At 48.3% G+C, this 24,814-nt stretch overlaps 1 protein-coding gene across 1 annotated transcript in view; it reads right to left on the reverse strand.

Moving 5' to 3' along the window:
* Positions 1-241: 241 nt before the first annotated feature.
* Positions 242-24,814, reverse strand: part of GPC3 (glypican 3) — a 422,044-nt gene continuing 397,471 nt past the window's right edge. Inside the window, exon 8 of the mRNA XM_049644836.1 lies at positions 242-667. Coding sequence (XP_049500793.1) covers positions 498-667 — 170 coding nt within the window. The 3' untranslated portion in view covers positions 242-497. The remainder of the gene's footprint in view (positions 668-24,814) is intronic.

Raw genomic sequence — 24,814 nt, forward strand, 5'->3', positions numbered from 1 at the left:
GTGGGGCCGAAGGACCTCACTGACACCTGATGGGATTTTCCCCTGCCGAACAGAAAGCTGGGTGAGGAGGAGGAGAATCCCCACACGGTCGCCGTGTACACGGGCTTACAAAAAACACCCGAGGCACTTTTATTTGAGCATTTATTATTATTTTTTTTTCCAAAGAAATCCATGCAAAGGGAAAGAGAAAGAGAGAGACGGAGAGAGAAAGACATGGTAACCATGTTCTAGCAGCCAAACATAGGAAAATAATTTGGCACAACTTGAGTGTTTTTTTTTTTTTTCTTTGCAAAAAGACGATCTACACTACCACTAAAATTTACCTTCCTCAAAGACGCCATTTGATTTTCGAAAACGTCACACGCGGTTAGTCTTCTACTTAATGGCCGGAGGAGGTATACAAGATAAAAAAATAGAAAAAAAGAAGAAGGTGGGTCCCCTTCTAGGGGGGGACCACAGGGTGCTGAAGGGCAGCACGTGTGCGGTGCACTAGGAAGTCAGTGCACCGGGAAGAAAAACCACGCCACACAGATCGCCAAGCTGGTTAGAACCTTCAGGGGGAAGTGGCCGCTCCCCAGGTTGTGAGAGGCCGCTATCTCATTGTCCTTCTGATTCACGTGCTGCTTGTTTCCAGGAGCATCATCCACATCCAGATCGTAAGCCAGTTCTGCCGAAAGAAAAGAAGAAGGTGAAATACAGGAGAGCATCAGCTGTGGGCCAGCCGTGACTCCAGCATCTGTCTGGAATGTTGGGATGCCCCAGCTCTCGTGGAAAGCATGGCTGCCAGGAGATGGGGAGGTGCCGGGGGGTGGTGCGGTCCCCCAGCAGAAGGGGATGGCTAGAGGGGCTCTTTGCAGAGGTCACACCAACGGGGAGAGGCTGACTTCTCCCCCCCCCCCTTTGGCTCCACTCACACCCAAGGGGGCACACTGGCACTTTGTAACATCTCCCCGCAGGCAAGGCTGTGCTGGAAGGTCATTTTCACCACATCTCACCGGTATTAAAATGTAAGGTGCTGGGGGGTGGGGGGTGACTATGTGTGTGCCCTTGTGTGTACATGTGTCAGAGGGCTGGGAGATGTTGCAGACCCCCAGTGTGACTTTCCTGGGCCCTGCGCCCCATAGATTTTCTCCTGGGAACCTTGCTTGAATTAGAGTCGAGACAGTGTAGTTTGCCATTAAAAGTTGTTTATTTTTCCCAAATATTTCTTCTCCGATCTTTGCGGTCGTCTTTTTATGCCACCCCTCAAAACACACACACACACACACACACACACACACACACACACAGCAAAATCAATCTAATGCATAGGATTTAAACTGATACTAAGCAAAGACCAAGGAGAGGCTGAAGGGCAAGGGCTTTCCTTCTTTGACCACCCACCATTTATGAGATATGCTCACGATTCTGAAAAAGAAATTGGGATGTTGACGTCGGCCTAATTTGAACATCTCTCAGAAGGCAAATCTGAGTAGATAATGGTGTATCAGGAAATTCAAGACGGCCAACCCTGGAGCAGAGGTCAGTTTCTTTCAGATTTGCTTTTCCAGATTTAGAACTCAATTCTACTCCCATGGCTTTTCTAGACTCTGTCGCCAATGTGGCTATTTCAATAGCTTGGGAAGGTGATGCGATGTGAGTGCCCTCAGCAGCCAACTGTCCTGTGGCCAGCGGAGCTGGAAAGATCCCTTGGGGACACTGAGATGCAGAGCAAAAGGCACAGAGGAAATGATTGGGATTCTACAGAGGGAAGGAAGGAAGGGGAAGGAAGAGCTCCTCTTACAAGGGATGAAACAGTAAGTCACAGGAAGACAGTGTGGGGACTCAGCTGGTCCAGGATGCCTGCAGAGCAGCGCCAGGGCCCGGGGCTGCTCTGAAGCTGGCAATGGTTAGAGCAGGCAGCAAGGTCAAGGTGATCAAAGCCAGGGGGGATTACACAGACTGCAACACTCCTCTCCAAAAGGGCTACTGTAGTTTCTAATGCCACCGGCAATGATGAGAAAAGCGACTTACCGGCCTCATTTGCAAAAAGATAACGTGGCCAGCATTCGATGATATATCAAGGTTTCATTAATTGTATGTATTTGACTGCTGCACAGATCAACTTTTTCTCTGCCTTAGTTTACTAGTTACGTTTCTTAACGCTTAAGGGTTCATATCCTTCGCCTTTTTATCTGACAGGTATTAAGGTTTTTCCTATTCATTGGAATATATATTTTATTGAATCCTTTGCCGATCATATTTGATACAATGTTTCTGTTTTGTTGTTAAGTACACTTGCTTTTCATTGCCGTACCAAGAAACTTTTCACATATATGAATCTGACTACATTCTGCTTCTCTAAAGCTGAGAAAGTTTTTTGCCTTGAGGGCCAGTAAGAACTCAAATCCAATTTTCCAGGGAACCCTCTTACCCAGGGAAAAGCGACTCACCAGACTATAATCTGGATTCCCTCTCCCTGTAAAATAAATACATACAAAGAAAATAAAAAGAAGAAAAAAACAAAGAGCAGTGCTCTGTTTGGAGGTCAGACGTCTTTCTCTGAAAGCTGAACTATGCAGAGCACACAGGCAAGGCCGAGGTCAGCACGGGCTCAGGTCATGATCGGATTTCACCAAAGCTGAGAACACATATGGCTCTATCTGTTGAAAGCGCAGCCTTGAGTCTCGAGGCAACTTCTCAACTTAAATGCAGGGGAGTATTTTTAGGGTTGACCTGAATGACAGAACTCTGAGCCTTGCTTCCAGATTCCTTTTCCGGATATTCCCTTTGCCCAACGTCAAGATGAAACAACATCTATTAATGTTACCACCGGGCCCCTGTGCTATTTGTTTTGCTCTTCAAATAATCCGGGAACACTGAACGGTTTCGTGTACTAGAGCAGTGACGGTAAGCCCGGCAGACGCCAAGTCTGGTAGTTTCTAATCTCCTGTGCCACCAAAGACCTCTTTTGTTATTTTTATCTCTTGGACCCTTTGTTTGGGAATCATAAAAAGGACTACCAGTTAGTGAGTCCTCACTGTGTGCCAGGCACTGTACTAAGATATTTACATACGTTATCTCATTTAATTTAACCTCCTCAACAGTGTTGCAAGGTAGCCATTATGATTCCCATTTTACTGATGAGGAAGCTCCAACCCAGGTTACTTTTTTGCCCATATCTGCACAGCTGGTAAGTGACAGAGGTGCTATTTGAACACAGGTCTGACTCTGAAACTTCACACGAAGCTATGCCACCTCTTGAACAATTTTGTGTATCAAATAGACTGTAGCGATTTAAGTAGCAATGTATTTGTTTCTTGAAAAAAAAAAAATCCACCTTGATTAGGAAAATACATACTGCCAAAGAGAACTTCTCAAAAGCGTGAGAAGAGTCCAGTGTTTCCACGTGAAAGTGATCGCATACTTTTTTGAGTAGCATTATTAAGCTTTGTGCAATTCTGAAAAGAGCTCTGGGTTTGAGGACCGAAAATGGAAATTATGTCACTTCTATTTCTCTGAAGAAATCAGCAATGATGGTCAGGGCTATTCGATTCCCCAAGCACAAAGCTGGCCTGAGTTTTCCATCTCCAAAGGGCCCCCGGGAATATTCGGAATACCTCTGTATGCTTCCGAAGCTGTGGCTAAAGGTTTCGTGAGGCTCCCCGTCTAACAGCAGCAACCCTACGGCTGGGCTTTTATGGCTTACATTGATGCGAGTCTCACCAAAGACACATTCTGGGCCTGGGCCACCATCATGGAGATTAGTGACAAAGGGGACAGCTTAGTATGACGATGAAGCATTATAGGAGATAGAGGAAAGACCAGTTTTGGTCAAAGATGAATGTGGACAGGGGCGCCTGGGTGGCTCAGTCGGTTGGGCGTCCGACTTCGGCTCAGGTCATGATCTCACGGTCTGTGAGTTCGAGCCCCGCGTCAGGCTCTGGGCTAATGGCTTGGAGCCTGGAGCCTGCTTCTGATTCTGTGTCTCCCTCTCTCTCTGCCCCTCCCCCATTCATGCTCTGTCTCTCTCTGTCTCAAAAATAAATAAAAAAACGTTAAAAAAAAATTAAAAAAAAAAAAAGATGAATGTGGACAACCCTGGATGGGGGGGGGGGGTTATAATCCAGTTTAATTCAACAAACTTAATGGTAGCCTACAAGGTCCCAAGCATTGAGCTAGAAGGTTGGAGAAAGACTTAGTGCCTGCCTTTAGGAATCCTGCCCTCTGGCAAGGAAAACAGACTAATACACAAACCAACCAGATACTTGGCAGAAGGTCATGAGGGCTCAGATAGAGGCACAAGCAGAATACGTTGGGGAGAGACATCTCCAAATAGAAGGATCTGGGAAGACTTCTCAGAACAACTGGGATATAATCTACACCACAAAGGATGGATGGAACTACGGCAGAGCTGAATGAGTTGGTCATTCATTTCCGGCAGGGGGTTCACCTTGAGCGAAACCACCAATATTAGGGAGTGCAGGTAGGGCATGCTCAGGGGGAGAGAGGTAAGGCAGGAAGGACAAGTAAGGGCCAAATCATGATGGATTGGGAATGCTAAGACTTCACTCTGTGGGCAATAGGGAGCCACTGAAGGTTTTTAAAAGTAAGAAAATCACAGTCTGATCTGTGTTTTTTAGGAAGATCATTGTTAACGGTTTGTAGGACAGCCCTAAGTGGGAGAGATTGTCAGACATCTTAGAAAACACAAGAAGCCTGTGGAAAAACTATCTGGAGATCAGCCAGTAGCAGATACAATTAAAAAAAAAAAAAACCTACAAAAGAGTGGGGCACCTGGGTGGCTCAGTAGCACCTGACTCTTGATCTCAGCTCAGGTTATGGTCTCGCGGTTTGTGGGTTCGAGCCCCACATCAGGGCCTGCTTGGGATTCTCTCTCTTCCTTTCTCTTCCCTCCCCATTGTGCACATGCATGCACTCTTTTTCCCTCTCCAAATAAATAAACTTAAAAAAACCAAACCTACAAAAGAGCTAAATCTACACCATACCAAAACCTTCTCATTTTGCTACAAACTAGATCTATTACGACAATCATTTGAAATCATTCTCTTTTTAAATTATTTTTTAATGCTTATTTATTCTTGAGAGAGAGAGAGACAGAGAGAGAAGGGCAGAGAGAGAGAGGGAGACACAGCATCCGAAGCAGGCTTCAGGCTCTGAGCTGTCAGCACAGAGCCCGACATGGGGCTCGAACCCACGGACCATGAGATCATGACCTGTGCCAAAGTCGGATGCTTAACCAGCTGAGCCACCCAGGCACCCCTTAAACCATTCTCTTTTCAATCATTCATGTCTTCGTTTATCAGTGATTTTCCAGAATATATCTTTGCTCTATTAGGTACATACTAGAAAACGCACACAAATTGTTTCTACCATGCGACTGATTGTCGGTGAAACGTTTTAGGCCAGCGAGGAGATCTCACGCTAAACCCAGAAACTGGCTTCTATGTGTAATCACTTTAACTACACCTAGAGGGTAGAGCCAACAATTTGTACTAATTACACACTCAGCTCTGACTCTCATTTTGCCCTCCTTAGTGCTGCAGATTAGGTAATCTCTTCATTTATTTCTTTTCCTAAGTAAACCCTACACCCAGTGTGGGGTTTGAACTCGCAATCCCGAGATCAAGAGTCACGTGCTCTACTGACTGAGTCAGCCAGGCGCCCCTAGATAATCCCTTTACAACAGCTGTCAGTCACGAAGGGCTGAGCTTTGCGTTGAAAAGTTTTTCTGAGTTGCGCAAAGCACTCAGTGGGGAACCCTCCAGCCTTAGTTACTCAGAGTCGCCCAGTGGAGTCCCTAAGAAAGGCTGTCCCACCCGCAGAGTCTGGAGCCCTGGCTCAGCCACTGTCTTGACTAGTTCTCCTTTGGCAACTCATTTCCCTCTACTCTGAGCGTCTGCCATTCCTTCTGCCCCAATCAGGGCGCTGGACTGGATGAACTCTCCGTTCCCTTCTGGTTTTATTTCCCTCCGATCACCGTGCTCCCGGGGCCCAAGTGGGGGACACGGTCTTCGCCAGGCTGCCGTCCTCCCTCTACCCACACCAGCCAAGCGGCTCTGTCCCCAGCAGAACCTCCATAAGCAAGCCGCTTCTCTTTGGATGCGAGTTTTTCTGGTGATGTTCATCGGCTACCAAATTCTGCATCCTCCTTCTGCTGGAGCCGATCTAACCTTGCATAAGAGACGCCGGCAATACACAGACGTGCGCCGGACCGCGGTTTTCTTTAAATCGTGGCGTAACGACTGGCGCTGAGGCCAGGACACGCGAAGCTTCGGGGGAGAAGTGGCCGGACCCCGGGGTGCACCGAGCAGGCGCACGGGCGGCGCCGGAAGATCTGTCGGCCAGTGAGACAAGCCCGCGGGCTCCTCCGAAGCCGCTGGGGCCTCGAGTGCGTAACGGGACGCAAACGCTCACCCTCGGACCGCACGGGCCCCCGAGGACAGCAGCACGCCGCTGCCGGGCCTCGCCCGCGCCAGCGGGCGGGCCTCCCAGGGCAGCCTGGAAGGAGAGCTGCCATCAAAATTCCAGGGGAGAGAGCGCTGCCACTGAGCCAGGCTTGGGGGGCTCTTCCTTGCCAAGCCTGCGGCGGCAGATGGCTTCAGCCCGGCCCCGACGGAGCAGCGGAGCGACGCCGCCATCCCCGCGCTTCGCGCTTGCCGTGCACGGTTGGCTCCCGAGGCAGGACCGTGTGAAACCTTCGGCCCGTCGCCTGGCGGACCCCGGACGCTAAAAGCGGGGAAACGTCGGCACAAAGCGTGCTCCCCGCGCTACTGCTCACTCCGCCGCCCACTCACGGCCGCCCTCGGGCGCTGCCACTCGCTTGAGAATCCCCGACCCATCTTGCTTTTCCTCGCCCTTCCCGTCAACGCCACCCTCCGTCCCGCCACATCGAGCCCCGCTCCTCTGTGAGCTTTCGGGTGCCGAACGACCACCTGGGTTTGAAAGCGGAAGAAAGTGACTTTGTTCATGACCCCGGGGGCCTCCGGGAGTCTAGGTTCTCTGCTTCGCAGGTCGGGCAGGGGGAAGCCGGCCCATTTGGGGGCCTCCGGGTCTTAACTGGTCTACTGGGACCCCTTTCGGAACGGGCCCGTTTCACGATACGCCTTCGCGGCGCGCAAGTGAGTTGCCCATTTTGTGTGCGAAGTGACTGTAAGTTCTGGGAATAACCCAGCGGCCTCTCCTGGAAGAGGGCTGGGCGAGGAGATGCTCACTGCATTTCCGACAGCCCGGGCCAGCTGCCAACGTCCTCAGTCACAATGATGGGATGTGGAAAAATACGGTGGCTTTCCCCATCAGTAGAGGCGTGGCCTCTCCTAAGGTGGCTTCTGTCGCTCGATCCGGGGTAGCTGTGGCTTCAGGTTACACTGCAGCGGGCTGTGGGTACACAAAGCCATGGCATGCTTTCTTTCCTAAAGATACGGGAGGGAAAAGCACACCATCTTATACTAAACCACGCAAGGCCGTATGAGGGAGTAGAAGACTAACGATGCACGGGGCGCCTGGGTGGCTCAGCGGGTCGAACATCCAACTCTTGATTTCCGCTCAGGTCACCATCTCACAGTTTTCGAGAGGGAGCCCCACGTCGGGCTCTGTGCTGACAGCGTGGAGCCTGTGTGGGACTCCGTCTCCCTCTCTCTCTGACCCTCCCCTGCTCGCTCTCGCGGTCTCTCAGAAATAAATAAATAGATTAAAAAGAAAAAAACCAAAAAAGAAACGTACCGTTTGCAAACACGTTTAAGACTTCATAAATTATTTCACGTTTACTAGGACCTTCGGGTCATGTCCGAGGTCCTCCGGAACGGGTGTCCGCTCTGTTCGCCCATGTACGGGGTGCTTCGGTTGGAAGGTCTTCAAAGCACTGTGAGGATACTTGAGTCAGCCGGGCTTCGTACAGTACTCAAAGCTGGACGCTTGGCTTCACATACTCCTGATTAATGACCTCAGGTAGGCTTTTCTATGGCAACTTCCTTGTTGAGAGGAACGCCACGGTAACTGCCCTTAACTGGGGCTCAGACTGCTAAGTTTATGGATACAAAACGGTTTCCAGGAGGTTCGACGACTACCGATGCTTCGCTACCGCCATGAGCCATTAAGAAAGGGAGAAACGAAAATATCACTTAACCCCTTTGGAAATTAAACCATTTGACTACAGAATCTGATTGTGACAGGGGCCACCACCGTGCCTCTCTAGGTACGTCATGAGTCAAGCCACATTCCCAGCAGCAGAACAACCGTGTCCTAGAAACCCTGATAGTACGAGTGGGTGGCGTGGGCGCTGGCCCTCCTAAGCCAGCCCCAGAATTACCGCCGCCTTCTGCGGATCTCATGTTGACAGATCCTTCTGACCCGAAGCTGCCGGACGGCTCCACGGGAATCATACCTCATCAAAGCCTTCACTTCCCACAGGAGAAGTTACCTCATGCCATGGGACAGAGACACTGCTCTGCAAGCTCCAGGGGAAAAGATGATGAGAACGGGCTTCGAGAAGGCAAGGGAAGAGAACGTTGGAAAGAGGGGAGGGGTGGCATGGCCCACTGTTTACTGAGAGGTTAAGCAAAGTAAGGACTAAGAAGCAGCTACCCGATGTGTCAACCAGATGGTTCCAGGAGATTGCCGAGAGACGCTCAGCAGGGTGGTTGGGTGAAAAACCAGACAGTACTGAGTTGAGGAGAGAGCGGGAGGTACTACGGGTTCCCTGAACGCTGATCAGCCTTCGGAGAAGTTTGAGAGTGAATGCAACGAGGCGCCGTCACCCCGACGGGGCCTGAGGTATCCTGTCACAATACCCAACTCGTCTGTGCCGCCACGCCTCGTCAGAAGGTGCCTGCAGAGCGCCAACTCGAGACGGCTTTTGGAAATGCCGTATTCTTGTTATCCCTGCTACACGGGCAGCGTGTAGCAGACACTCAGATACCTGCACACCCATGTCTACGGCAGATTATTCGCGATGGCCAAAGGGTGGAAGCAGCCCACGTGTCCATCGGTGGATGAACGAACAAAAGGTGGCACATTCATACGACGGGTATCGTTTAGCTATCGAAAGGAACGAGGTGCCGATACGTGCCGCGGCATGGGTAAAACTTGAAGACATGCTGAGTGAAAAGCCAGTCACACAATACTACTCACTCTATGACTCCATGACATGAAATAGAAATAGGCAGAATAAGCAAATTTTGGAAAGAGTGGTAATGGTTGCACACCATTTTGAATGTAATTAATGTCACTGAATTGCACACTTAATACTTTACACGTTACACATATTTTACCACGATTAAAAGAAAAAAAACTATAGAAACCAAAAGACAGTGGCGTTTGGGGCACATGCCAGTTCCTGAAGGGACTTGCATTGCAACTCTAGTGTCTTACTTCGGAGAGGGGTGAGTGTGTGAATGTACCCTATAACAACAGCATCCACCCCCCAATGATACCCCTTCAGTGCTTTGAAAGTCAAGTTGTCCAGGGGCGCCTGGATGGCTCAGTCAGTTAATCGGCCAACTTCGGTTCAGGTCATGATCTCACGGTTCGTAAGTTCGAGCCCCACGTCGGGCTCTGTGCTGACAGCTCGGAGCCCGGAGCCCGCTTCGGATTCCGTGTCTCCCTCTCTCTCTGCCCCTCCCCTGCTCACGCCCTGTGTTTCTTGAAAATAAATAAATAAATGTTAAAAAAAAAACAAAAAAGGAAAAAGAAAGTCAAGTTGTCCAGAAGAATGAAATTGAATGGATATTTAACACTACCCTAGAATTGCAGATGTGGCTCCTCAACTGGGAATGGAGGAAGAGGGGAGCTTTTGTCAAGGATTTTCACTGGAGACCAATTGCTGAAGAGAAATTTGTATACCATCTCGGCAAGATTACATTTATTTTTGTGGCTCACACAGATGATGCTAAGCTGCTAAACCATATTAAAAAAAAATCAATTAAAGGATGCACTCTGGCCTCATTACTTAAAAAAGCAGTTAATGGTTTAGATTCACGGAGCTCTGTTTATAAAATAAATGTCAGGCACGATGCAGCTACAGAGGTATGCATCACTGGGCTTTGAGGACATAGAAGGAAAACACAAAATGTCTCTTATTGTAGCCACATCCAATTGCTGGCGAGGTGTCACAGAGTGAGGGAGGGGCCTTATGGTACCTTGAAGCCCAGGCTCCAAGATGCTCAATGAGAAGCACTGTGATGGCATTTGGGGTAAAGCTTTAGACATACTTAGATGGGAAAACCCAAAGCTTAGTAATATTCCATTTTTAATAAGCCACGGTGGATCTTGCCAAAAAATGTACCTGAGAACTAAAATGTTTGCAACGTCCTGTCAATGCCCAACAGCAAAGAAAATGGGTACAAGAGCCAATGGGTCAAAATGGCTCCAGTCCCTGAAAACACTCAGCCTGGATGTGGGAACATTGCAGGCCAGAAGTCATCAGCAGGCAGGTGTCCTCCCAAATGACAGATGAAAACCTTCCTTAAGTTGTTCCACCTGAATTTCTTCCTCAAAATCTCTCCAGCTGTGAAATGCCTCCATCATCATCAATGGGATCGGGGAATTGAGATTACTTTCCCCTCAATTTACTTGGAAGAACACCCTGTCCTCCTGGATCCATCTTCCTACCTTCCCATCTTTAGGTCTGGACTGTCAGGGAGTACCTGATCCCACACCCACACAGGCGCTCTCTCCTCTGTCCTTGGACGCTGGCCATTTCTCTCTTTTCCTTCGGCCCCTCTCCCCTTCCACACCTCCCTGGAGTCCTCAGCATCCCAGCTAAATACGATACCCATTCCAATCCAATGGCCCACCGCTATCCAGGAAAGACCATTCTATTCTGGGATGGCAGGAACAAGACGACATGCTTTTTCCTAAATCATGGGTTGAGTCACATTTCTCTCTTCCTCAGAATCCTTTGATGGCTCCTTACTGGATGTGGGATCGAGTCCTATTTCCTTACCATGGCATTTATGAACGTCTCCATCTCATCTCGTCTTGCTTTCTAGTTTCAACTGCCCATATATTTCTCCAAGTACCATGGAGTGTAGTCATACCGTCCCATTCATTTGCTGGAAAAGGCAAGTTCTTTGAAGTTTCCATGTCTTTCTCCATGCTGTTCCCTCAGCCTGGGATGGTCTCAGTCTCTCTCTCTCTCTCTCTCTCTCTCTCTCTCTCTCTCTCTCTCTGTTTTTCTCTTTCAGGTCTCAGCTTACATGATACCTCTTCCAGGAAGCCTTCTCATCTCGCCCCAGCCAAAATTAATCACCTCTCTCTCTGGCTATTAATTGGATTGCATTTCTATTATGGCATTCCTTTCAATTTGTCTCATAGGAAAGTTAGTGATTTCTACGCTCCTGTCCTTAGCTAGACCATAAGCCCTATCAAAGCAAGAAATCAATCTCTTTCCTCCCTGTAGCTGCCACACAGCACCTGGCTAGCACAGATGCTTACACACACGCTTGTTAGCTGACCGACTGAATGAATGCACGAATCAACGGCGGGATGCACACACACGTTGTCCTCAGTCTACCGAGGGCTACTAGCTTGGCAGACTCCCTTCTCGAAGAGTCTATCCCCACTAACGGATGATTTCCCTAGGGGAAAGAGTCCCGCTGAGCCACGGTGAAGACAAGACAAAGGCAAGGCCAGTGGCGGGGTGGCCCAGGAAGCAAATGGCAGGGCTCGCACCCTGACCCCTGGATTCCAAAGCCCTTCCGACAACAGCCAGTTCTCATTACCCCCAGCATCAGTTCACTGCGCTCAGGGTGGCTGGGATCTACAAAGATTACTTTCTCATTCCCTTTTGCTGCCTGGAACTTGATGCCCTGCTATGTGAGCAGCTGACACACGCCGGCATTCCGTGTGCCACGCTGGGCAGGAACCGGGTTTTCTGGTGAGCGGGTTCCGTTTATTTCTTGCTTGGAAACTTCACGACTGGGTTCCCATACCTTTGACGCCGGCCTCTGCCTCCAGATCCACTCACCCCTGGGCCACACCCTGCCCTTTACATCACCACCGATGCCCAAGCCCAGGGGCTGCCGGTGATGGAAATGTCAGCGCCTGGCTGTGTGACGTCAAAATACAGCTTCGTCTTCTTGCCTGGCTGTAACAGGTCACAGCAATAAGCCTTCAGTCCCTGCAGGAACACACGCCGGCACCCTCTCCCCTCGCAGAGGTCTGTGGGATCGCTGCCAGGAAAATACAATGACGTGGTGGCACGGGGAGAAATACAATTCCTTAACCTGAAAGTTCCATGTTTTCATTTTCCCCCTCTTCCATCTCTCCGGTCACTTTGCCCTCCCTCCCCATTGCTCTTTAAACTCTTCCCGTGTCCAAGTATTCTCTCCTCTTCTGTCTAGTCACCGCTCCACTCCCACGGTCTCCGGTCTCCACTGTGACGTTTTCCATATCCTCAGGCAAAGGGCAAGGGTGGGATCCTCAGATGGGCTTTGAATCGTAAAGATGCTTTTCTGTTTCTTCCCACTTTGATTTCAGCCTCTCACCAGGGTTCCATTTGTTTTAGAAGCAGTTCCAATACCCCCTTCCTTAACCTTTCAATCCCACCCGGTCACCGCTCAGCGCCATTTCTCTGGTCCTGCCTGATCCCCTCAACTCATGCCCTCTCTGTGATTTCCCTTCTCTATCTCAGAATCTTCCCGCTCCATAGCCACGCCATTTTATCCTAAGTCATCTCTACACACAACGTGGGGCTCGAACTCACGACCCTGAGATCAAGGGTCGCGCGCTCCGCTGATGGAGCCAGCCAGGCGCCCCGCCACGCCGGTTCAGTTGCTGCTATTTCACGGCCTTGTCTTTCTCCCCAGGGGAAAATGGTTTGGGCTTCAATAAAGAGCTTTCTAACGGCTAGTGCAATCTGAAAATTGCACAGGCTGCCCCTAGACAGTGAGCTCTATCTCTGGAGGTGGTCCAGGAGAGCTTGGACAGCCATCTGGTAGAGATATTGGTAAAGGGGTTCAAACATGGAATGAGGGTGAAGCTAAATCGCTTTCAGTGGCCCTTCCAGCCCTGAGGTTCTAGGATTTCATTTCGGTCTTTAGAGGTCTCGTGGCAGGGAAAAGGGTGAAGGGACAGGGTCAAAGTGACCTTTGCATTCCTCCCTTTGACACAGATACTCTGTGGAGAGGAATCTAAAGAGGCATCTTTGGAACCTCTCCCAAAGAAAGGGATGCCGTCTTTTGGAGACCATGGCGAGCTTAGAGAGGAGGGCTTTACGTTTGCGCCAAGGAGCTATCGACCAAGACATAATTTTAAGGGAGCAGTGTGAATATTTATCAGGCAATATGAAATGCACGTACAGGGTACGGGGTGGCCAAAGAGGTCACCACCTCTGCAGAAGGTGAAGCAAGGAACTCAGGAAATGTTTACACTGAATTTTTTCCCTACCAATAGAAGATAATTAGCAGTAACGTGCAGGGGGTAGACATCTTGCTCAGTGCGGCTACGTAATGGTACCATGATCCAAAGGAAGAAAAGAAGAGGCATCAGATGGAGAAAAGCCATTCTGGGCACATGATTAGGACATAAGTCTGAAGGACCCAGGGGGAAGGCAGCTGAGGAGAAAAAGCTGGATGGTCCTCATACAAATAGCTCTGTGGGCATTAGAACAAAGTAGGCAAGTCCAGAGGGAGGCCAGGAAAGGTAAAAAGATGCCAAGTGGCCCAAACCCACAGCTATAAAGATGTAACAAGGAACGTTCTACTACAAAGAGTGGGGCAGCCAGATCACTAAGGAGGAGTCGAAAAAGCAGCAGGAAGATGTTAAACCAAAATAAAAAGAAGATGCAACTAGCAAGAAACGAATGCTTTAATAAAAGTCGAGTCAAGGGTGGCCCCGGTTCCTTACAACTAAGAAGGGACAGGAATTTTTGGCATGGTCTTTACCTATCCGCAGAATACATCGAATGTGCGCGTCAACCAACATAAATACATCTTCTTACCGGCCAAATCAAGTGAAGAAGGAAATGGCTGAGAGGAGCAAGGTGTCAAGCTATAGGCATAACAGAGGCATCATAAAATAAACGGTGGGATTTCAAGGGGACGAACTGATGGCCATCAGACGGGAGGGGGGTGGGGAATGGGTTCAAGAGGTGATGGGCATTAAGGAGGGCACTTGTCGTGATGAGCACCGGGTGATGTATGGAAGTGTTGAATCGTTATACTGTACACCTGAAACTAACACTACACTGTGTGTTAACTAACCAGAATTTAAATAAACACTTAGGGGAAAAAAAGGAAATCAATGATGGCATGTCAGAGTGAATAGGTCTTGCGTGGCCAATAAAGAAGCCACGTGTAAACACATTAAATGCAATCAACAACAACAACAAAAGATCAAAACCGAGGCCTTACAGCCTGGCACCCTAAACTTCTTCTGGTAATATACGCTAAGAAAATAATGAAAGTAAACACAGCGACTATTCTCCAATTTTCCAAAGGAAGACAGGGAATGGGGTAGTGATATTCATTGCTTGGTGAAACGCAAATCAAACGTAAAGTAGTTTCTGATACTGCAAGAGAATGGGAGGGGATCAGGAAGTAGCGTCAGTAATCTCGCGTGATTCCTGTCATTCTGTTTCACCGGGTTTTCCGAACCAATTAGGGAGAAGAGATTAGACTGGAAAGTTCCCCTTGGCACTAGCTTGCCCCAAACTAAAGTCTGATGAATTGTTATTATTTTTTTACATTTTTACCTTTTGAACAACTTTATTGAGGTATTATTTAAATACCATGCAATTCACCCATTTCAAGTAAATTGCCGGTGTACGATTCAATGAGTTTCAGTGAATTCAGGTGTGCAACCTCATCAGCATTCAATTTTAGAGCATTTTCATCAGCACAATACCCAGTAAGATCCCTCATGCCAGTTTACAGTTAAACCTTCAATGGAGTCTTTTTACTTCTTCCTCTTGAGCTCTCCTGCAGCATCCAATACTGTTGGCCACTCTCTATTTTGAAGCTCGGCCTCCCCTTGTTTTCTGACAGGACTCTACCTCTCGGGATCCTGCTCAGATTCCTCTGAGGATTCCTCAGGCTGTTTTTCTTAAATAAGATGGGTGTTTCCTCCTCTCTTCTTTGGCCCTCCACTCTTCTTGCTTTACGAGTCGTCTCGCATGTTCTCTTCAGTGCCCCTGGTTGTAGCTATCACTGAGGATTCCTAAATCTCTCTCTTGCTCAGACAGCTCTCTAGAGATCTACCTGCTCCCGGGCCATTTCTACCTGGATGGCTCTCAGGCAACTCAGACCCAACAAGCCACAAACAGTGCAGCATCTCTAGTCCCTTAGGTGCGCCCTCCCATCCTATCCCCCCTACCCTTGCCCCCTTCCCCTCCCGGTTTGGTGATATCCGCTTACTGGCCACCCAGTTGCCCAAGCCCGAAACCTGCAAGACTCCCTAGATTCCTCCTCGTTTTTCATCCTCCGGGTCCAATTAATGAGCGCATCCGGGAAATTCTGTTTTCTGACTATTTTGTGAATTCCTTTCCATTGCATTGGGACTGCTTAGATTATGCTCTATCTCTCACCTGGACTAGCAGCCTCCTGGTTTTGTCCTCATGCAGACTATCCTCCGCACGGTGGATAGGGTCCTTTTATTTTGTTAATTTTTAAACTACTCACCACATGAATGCATTCTTGAAGCAAAAAGGCTCAAACAACACCTGAGTAGATAGAGTAACAAAGAAAGCCCCCTCTTCAACTTCCCCCACCTCCCATAACTCCCCAGGGGTAATTACCGGTAAATAACGAAATACTGGTCCTTTCTATGCATATGCATATGCTACAACGTCTGAGAAATCTTTGTATATTAATACATGTAGAATGGCCCCATTCCTTTACTGACTGCAAGAAATCCCACAGGACGAATATCACAATTAGCTGTTCCCCCTCCGAGAGGCATTCAGTTTGCTTCTCCTTCCTCCCTGGCCCAAACAACGCTACAGTGAACATCTGCAGACATACACTATCTGTTTTGGATACCTGGTGTATTTCTAGAAGATGGATTCCTAGGATAATGCTGGCATGTAGCGAGGGAGGTTGCATGGGAGCTAGCTTGCAGGACAGTGGGAAAGACTGGTTGGAGAAGATTGGACGGAAAGGAAATTAACGTATTTTTTCTTAAAAAGATGATGTAGAGACTATCAAGACATAGGACGGCATTAAGAAATCTTTAGGGAAAAACCATCTTAGAATGTTATCACCCTAATGCAACAGCTATTTTTTTTTTTTAAAGATTCATTTGAAACAAACTATGGCTTTCCGAGCTATGACAAATCTGGCTGGGCACAGCGTCATAAAGACAACCTGGAGGTCCAGTAACCCACCGCTGAATGTCACTTGGCAATAGAGTGCGTTCATCAAGAAGAGCGCTGTTACACAAAGCCACAGAAATTGGATTGTGGAGCAAAATCCTAGTACGCAAACTTCACTACAGTCCCTGGTCGTACCCATTTTGCTGTGGTTTTTTCATTTTTATTTTCACAATTTTAGGTGGATGTTGCGAAAACTTCTCAGAGAAGAGACTCCTAATCATGAAGGGGTGGAAAAGCGGTCTTTTGAGGAGGTGCTAAGGGACACCTAATTGTCTGGTGACCTTTGATTCACTTCCCAAAGTGGTGACATTTTGGTCCCGAGACTCAGTTGGCCGAGAATCCTTAATGCCAGTAATAAGTTCATTGCTCGGCCCGCGCGTCCACAACTGCATAAGCGGCTACGCAACTGACGTAAAGGGAAAAATCAAAATGAGCAAACTGCAATTAGGTATGCAATGTCACCAGAGAAAGCAATTTGCTAAAGGGATTACCACGATTAAAGATGCGGTCTCCCTAAACAGAGATGGCTTTCTTCAATTGATTTGTCCCTATCAGGTCTCCCTGCGTCCCGCAGAAATTCTGTTGTCTGTTTCATTTCTCTGCCGAGAGATTAGAGGAAGTAAATTGAGCTTCTCCAGTCACTGTGATTTCCTCCCAAATGAAAGAAGTATTAACAGAGGGCCGTAGAGACAGATTACAGCTTAGGTCACCCAGGGGAGAAATCCGAAGCCCCCTTTTGACTAACAACAAGGTAAATTAATCCTCAAATCTATTCCCTTAGCATTCAGCCTAAGACCAAGTTTAGGAGGCCTCCTTTTCAACTTGATTTTTGTTGGTGTCACCTTTCTCATGCCCCAGCCCCCAGGCAGCCGGCCGGGCAGCGCTTAGAGGGAATGGGCCGAACACAGGCTTCGGCGGCGTTCCTCACCGGCCAGTGGCCCGCCTCTCTTCGCCTCGCTTTCTTCTCTTCCCTCTCTAGCTTCCTTCCCTGAGACCTCTTGGAACCCTGGCCAGGGTGGCTTTGGCGGGGAAAGAGGGCTGAAATGTATCCGATTCTGGGCCCTTATCTTTGTTGCCATCACCCGAGTCCTTCTAAGACAGTTTGGTTTCAGTGTGTTCGCAAGAATGAGCCCTGGGAGTGGACTGGTGGTGGATGCGGCAGCCACGGGGGGCTGGGAGGCTTCGTGTGACGTCTGCTTGGGTCAGTGCCATGAATTAATGACACTCGGTGCGTGCCAGGAACGCGCCTGGTTGTACGGGGGGAGCCAGGCCGGCCAGGGGAAACGGGAGAAGGCACGGGGCCTGCCCTCGATGAGCCACAAGAGAGGCACAGACCACGTGCTGTGGCAACTCTGAGCGTGCTGGGGGGCGGGGGGCTGTTGAGGGCTCTGAGGGAGCCTGAGCCACAGCCCTTCGCTGCCCGGCCTGTGAGCAGAGAACACTGCTAACACTACCAGGGTCCTGCTACGTTTCAGGTGACAGAAGTTCCATAACGTGACTTCCAAACCTTAACGTGCTCCGCGAGCATGGTTATTTTTGTCGCTTGAGAAAACCATGACCACGAGACCTTCCTCTGAAGACACGTTGCTCTGGAACCTAAGTAAGGCTCTCAAGCTTTCACACTGCCCCCCGCCCCCCTTAATGCCCACCCTCCCACGGTCCACGTGTCTGTCCGTCCGTCCGTCTCTCCTCCTTACTGTCTGGTGATCCGGAGTGTTCAGGGAAGGGTCCTGTGCTTTGGTCACAGAGTCGCTGACTGACAGGAAGTGCAAGTCAGGGAGCGAGGGCCTGCCGGGCAGAAAGGTGCGGGTGTGCGGGCCGTGCCCCCCTTACCTGCAGGCGGCCCTGGGCCCGTTTCCACCGCCAGCCTGGCTGGCGTGCCGCGTATCCGAGCACAGGCGCGGTGGGGTGCAGCTGGTCTCCAGATGAAACCCTAAACCCTTTCAAACGCTCGGCAATCTTTCTCAGCTTGTGAGGCTCTGAAGATTTCCCTCCGTCCATTTCTCCAGCACGATGTGAGGTGCCGGTTAGTCAAGAGACATTTAGGAGAATGTCTTTTAAACGTACACTCCTTTAAAACGGAGTTCCTTTTTCCTTGGGGTTTTGGCCATTAACTATCTGTCAGCTTATCTGCACAGCTTATGAACTGAAGAGTGGATGTATTCCCACTTAAACACACACACACACACACACACACACACACACACACACACACAAACTCGGATGGGTTCCCGTGCCAGTCCCGAGAGTGGAAATGAGCACAATTAGAAGCCAGACAGAGACAGAGAAGTCAGATGCCATGAGACAAGACAGTGACAGATCCTGAGCCTCATATTCCCGTTCCTGCTTAAAGAAAAGGTAAGTGAATTCGCCTCGACAACGTAGGGCAGGTCTGACCGAGGGAGTAAAGACACAGACTACTCTCCGAAGAGTTCTCGGCTGACAGGCGCTACTGCACTAGCCATGATCACCCTTCAACTTTCCCCCAATCACCTATTTTAAAATATCCACTCACCTTGGGGGAGAAGCGCGTCCTGTCCCGGTACTGCAGTTATGGGAAGGTTGCATCTGCTAGCTTGGTAAACAGAGGCTATGAGCTTGAATTACTGAAATTAGCAAGGCTAATGCCATGTCACTATTCAAAACCGTGCCAATTTGGAATTTCTTAATGGCCTCAGGAGAGGGAGTCTTTCTACATCCTACAGTCTCTCTCCATTCTTACCTAAATTCCTTCTCATAGATGTTATGAATGGCCTGTTTTGTAGCCAACACAAACTTTGTCCAGTAAAATAATGTCAGGAACTCAGAATGAAAAGAGATTAGCTGTTCCTGGCTCCTGTTATTTTAAAGCAGAAATAACTTTGGCTTCTACTGATTCATAGACAAAGCTTGAAATGCAAAGCATGCTCAACTCTAGATTCAGCATGAAAAGGACCTTAAAATATGCCCAAGTGCAAGTAATGGATTTATTAAAGGGAAGAAAAGAGCTACTTTCACACACTCCCAGGCTCTTTAGTCCTGTCATATCAGTAATCTTGCTTAAGAATTTCATTCTATTTACATTTCTTCTCCCTTTAAATATCCTCGGGACTCATATGGCATCAAATATTGAAGCTTGTAAGACATTAATTTCTTTATGTTAATTAAGGGGAAGGCATGCAAAGTGGACAAGGGCTAGAACTCAGAGCACCTGCAACGATTTCAATAGGAATTAAAAATCAGTTCTGTGGTTTTAATTGAACAGCTGATAATTTATCATCACAGATATTCCAGGAAGCCAAGTTCAAGTATCTTCCTTGGACTATTTTTGGCATGGTTCCAGAACAAGCGCATTTCCCATTAGGAAATCCAGTTTATAGTTGATGACAAAAGCATGAGCCGCGGCACTGGGGTGAATATGAAAACATTTATAAAATCGTAATAACATGGAAGGTTTTCAAGCCACAGTACATAAAGCACGTAGCTCTAAAATATATACACGCGCACACACACAGAGGCTTTCCGTTTCAACTTTGAGAGAACACAAAAAGAATGAAAATAGTGCCTAAAAAACTTTGGGGCATCTTGGGATATTTGTGGGAAATCAAACAGGCAGAGGAGTCACGAGAATCTTCCCAAGCAGCGTTCAAGCAAGGAAACAGCCTGGTCAGTTCCCCCGTAGAGGTATTAGGTTCTGGTCTTGATTTTCTGAAGATTAAGAATAAACGCACTCACATCTGTGCCTCAGTCTCCACCTGTAATGTTGTTAATGTAGTAAAGTAGGACTTGGATGGAATTTGCTTGGGCAGGTCCATTTTCATCAGATGCTAGTCTGTTTCCACAGGATTAGTTAGAACCCCAGAACCACCATGTGAATGTTAGGATCCTGAAAAGGCTGCGTGAGGGACTGAGTGTCCCAGGATCCTAAACCTTTCTCCCACCTCCATCACCTGCCGGCTATGTGACCACGGTCCTTTAAATCTGAGCTTTTGTTGGCTAATCTGCAAAATGGGCACAATACCACTGCCTTCCAGGACCGTGGAGGGATTTAACAGGTAGTGCGCGTACGTGTCCCAGTTCACGGACCAAAGAGAGGGAAATGGTCAGGAACGGGGAGAAAGAAAACGGACAACTGAAATCTGTCTCTGTCCTGAAGAGGACTGGGAAAGAATTATGCAAGGCTGAGTTTGGGTGTACTTAAACTTTGTTTCGGAACCATTAAATGAAGCTGGGCTACAAGATTCCAACACCCTTGGCGGGGAATAAAAAGGCAAGCTGGCGATCTAATGCTATGGACACAAGACAAAAGAGCTGTTTCGTTGAATTCAACTTTCCTTTTTAGAAAGTCAATCCAACTGCTCTGTGTCTAGATAGGCTGAGTCTGAATATGCACCGTTACTCGTACGTAGCATAAAAAACACTAAAAACACTCTTCTAAATTCTGCTCAAATGAGAAAATAAAGAGCCAGTTACAGGTAATAGTTAAAACTAAAGATATGAAATGTTGGTTTTTTTTAAAGTTTTACTTACTTAAGTAATCCCTACACCACATGCGGGGCTCGAACTCAAGACCCCGAGATCAAGAGTTGCATGCTACACCAACTTGGCCGGCCAGGGTCCCAATATGAAATGTTTTCCTATATAAAGTTCCAGCAAGTATTTTAAAATGCCAGATCCCAGATTTTCAGATATAAATCAAGTTGTCACTCCTTTATAGCGTCATTACTGATAAAAACAACAACAACAACAACAACAACAACAACAACAACAAGAACTAGCACACCCGGCATTTTTGAAAATAACCAAGTTCAAATACTTGCGTTTTCCTTTTGAGGCAGTTCAGTTTACTTGGCTCTTTGTTTTCTGACAAAGTTTCCCTAAATGTGATTCCCCTATGGCCAGGACCCCAGGCCGAGGCATCAGTGAGTATTTTATTTAGCCACACTCAACCCAACTTCCTATTTCCACTGTGCACATCTAGCCCATTTCTAAAGATGAGGTGCTCCTCTGCCCTGGCCCTCCGTCAAGGCCAGGGTAGGGGTCTGGTCAGACATTTCCCACTCCCGGGCTGCTTCTAGAAGTACTTTGGAGAAGAGTGAGCTGGAGAGGTTAGGCCAATTCCAAATTATGAATTCATAACTTAATAGAGGAGTCAAGGAGAAAAGAGGAATCCTAGGATCAAGCCCAGGATTTGGGCCGCCTGCCACTGTCAGTTTGGTTTGGGTCCACTTATCGACCTCGAACTCTGCTATCAGCCCATCAGTTTCTTAGGAGAGATGGTCGCACAGAAGTGACCGGGATCCGTACGCACCAACAAATTTGATGGCCGCCATTGTTGTTAATGGTTCTACCTGGGACAAAACTGAGAAGACAAGGGTATCTCTGCTCCCCTCTTAATCTCACTTGCACCGTTGTCCTTCCTCATCCTCTGAAGCGACGCGTTGACTTCATGCCATCTCATAGCTGATCAGGGCGACCTTCCTGGGCTGGCACTGCCCAATCAGTACCCAATTCTCTCAACATGTCTCCCCGCCTCACCGAAGTCCAACAGTCTGACAAGCCTCATTTCTGCAGAGCCCTGGGTTTTGTCTAAGTGGCAGTGGGCCGTCATGAGCAAATCAGAGAATCTCATCCCTTTCCAGTGATTCACACAGTTCACACCGCAGGAGTACAAAACAGATCTGACAGGGAAGTAGCGTGTCTAGTGGTAAAAGTCCTGGACCTGGAACCGGAAAACACAGCCGTCAACACTGGCTCTACTACATCCCGGCTCTGATTTGGGGCGAGTTACACGTGTTCCCGGGGCCACGGCTGCCTCACCTGTAAAGCAGAGTTGCTCGGAGGACGTGCAAAAGCATTTAGCATGGTGTCTGGCATACAGTAGGTGCCTAACAAGTTGAGGCATTCCATGAAAAGATGGACAGGGATGGGAGATTCCCAACCTCCCTAAGCCCTCAAGATGCAAGAGGCCTTTCAAAATCATATGTACTGAATTGTGAACGTCAACGGGCCCAAGCTACAGGGGACTTTAATTCCAGTCTAGATGTTAATGTTTCTAAAGTAACGACTTACGAATTCTGTTTTCTCGCAACGCCTTCTTTTGGCAGACCTAACACAAATATGCTAGTAACACAAACCACAAGGAGAATGGAAGATGAACAATCAATAGAACCACTATGAAAATATCAGGCGGATTCTCTTCTTTCAACTGGTTCAAAGTTGCTAAGTCTTCATGCTGGTGCCTCCTTTTTAAACAAATATGTTGCTGCAGATGGTTTATATCCTTTCCATTAAACTGTGGGATTTCACATGTATGGGAGGTGCTAGGCAAAGATGCAGAAACTGTCACATCTTTAATATCCCAGTAGAGTATAGTCAGGCTTTCCAACACCTACTGCCCCATGCTCTTCTCAGCTGTAGCCATTGTGCTACTTCTGACCCCCAGAGTGGCCTGGCAGGGACAAATAAAAGCATACCTCTGGGGTTGCCACATCTCGGCTCCAACAGCCCCAGGGCCTCACCGTTGTTCGTAAGATGAAGTCCAAACTCTTTGATTCTTTTGTATCTTCCTTCCTCCCAAAGAGAAGGTGCTACCACACACAGCCTCTTTATCCTCGTCAGGCCTAACACTGGGCTAGGCGCGAAGGAGGGGCTCGGTAAAAATTTGTTGAGTTCATCTGAAATACCTGGCTGAACTGAATTCCCTCTCTCCGAGCACCTTCTCTTCATGCATGCCTTGTGCCTTCCCAAGTTAATGGAGATGAGGAAGGCTTCCCGTGCCATCAGTAAGGCCTTGCCACTCACGCTTATCTGCGTGCAATTAACCAGGGAGGAACTTGGGAAACGCTGAAGGTCACCGCTATGCTGGTTAAATGGCCCATCGCCAAGGGACTTGTAACTCTGGCGCCCTTAACAGATTTATGCTTTTTTGGTAGAGCTGAGCCATGAAGATAATTTGAAGTAAGAAGGAAAAAGAATTCCTGAGATGCTGTAAAACAGAATAGGGAGAGTTTAAGGAAGACAGAGACCTGAATGCAAATCCAAGCTCTACCCCTTGACAACAGTAAGATGTTGGGAAAGTCACTTTACATCTCAGCCTCGGTTTTGTCATCTCTCAAGTGAGCATAACTGCCTGCCTCGTGAGTCTGCTGAGAGCATTAAATGACAGTATTTATGTAAAGTCCCTCACGTAAAACCTGGAATTAGTGGGGTCTCAATAAATACTTGTTGGTCAAAACTGGAAGAGTGACTGTTTAAGTTTTCCAAAAAAAGGAGGCCCAGAAGTGGACCAGCCATAGAGCTTCCTTTTAAACACAACTGAGCTTTACATGTAGAGCTTACTAGACTCCATCATGGTACCCCCCCAGACGTGCGCTGTTGGCCTGGTGGATTCTTCTGAAGGCTGCCAACTGTTTGGATGACATTGCGTCTCCTAGCAAGACGGATGGGGCCATTTTTCTAGAGTGCAGGTGCCAGGGAAGGGAGGGATGGATTCAGGTGTATAGCTCAGAAACCGTCACCTACTTCCAGACCCCAGCAGGGTGGCCCTCCTAGGGAGAGGACACATGAGGCCTAATGTACACACAGGCACTTCTGTTCATAGCATGTGGCACCAAGGCTTGTTTTGGCTTTCAATTTTGAACAACAACAACAGCAACAACAACCACAACTCTGCTAACATGGTGGTGATATCAAGTGATACATGTACAGGTACCATTACCTGCCTCCCTAAAATCTTCAGCTGTGCTGCAGCTAAGCTAAAAAACCTAAGGCCACATGAGTACCGCTGAACATCACATACACGGATGGCTGCGGGCGTCCTGTGCAAATAAAGTATCGACCAATTGGTTTGCGTTTGGGAAGGCAAGCAGACTCTAGGCCGAAACATGGTCTCAGGTCTCTTCCTCCTACAGAGAGGGCCACATCTCCTCAGTTTCACCTCCTCTATCAGACACACGGAGCCCAAGGAGGCAATACCAGTGTACCCTGTGGTCTAGTTCAATCCTGGCTTCTAGGCCAGAGAAAGAGATTTGTTCAAGGTAACGAAAGATGAACAGAAACAAAAACCTTGACGTGTGTCCAGATGCCATTGACTCCCGAGTAGAGACAGGTAAGATAAAATAAAACTAAAAAGGGAAGCTTCTTCCTTCCTTCACCTCCTTCCCAACTTCTATGACTCCTAAGCAGGAACTGTGTTGAGTCAGAGGGCAGAGGAAAGGCCAACGAGTATTTCCCCAACATTTCTCCTACACTGCCGTCATCCTTGTCAGGCAAGTACTTTCCATTTGGTCAGATACTTTGTGAGTGCCTACTGTGCGCCAGGCCACGGATCGAATGCTGAGTTTCCCAGGCAAACCCTGTCTCTCCCGTCCTGGTGAGCAGGTGAGTGAGGAGGATGGTGATGTCACCATGGCACAGCGTTGCATATCCAGTCCGTCTCACCCACTAGCCCTTTCCCATGGCTCCAAGAAAAGAGAAACAACACAGACTAAATGCCCTGAGCACGTAAAAATCATGGCCAAATGT

Source organism: Panthera uncia, chromosome X (genome assembly GCF_023721935.1).
Source record: "Panthera uncia isolate 11264 chromosome X, Puncia_PCG_1.0, whole genome shotgun sequence".
NCBI classification, from domain to species: Eukaryota; Metazoa; Chordata; class Mammalia; order Carnivora; family Felidae; genus Panthera; species Panthera uncia.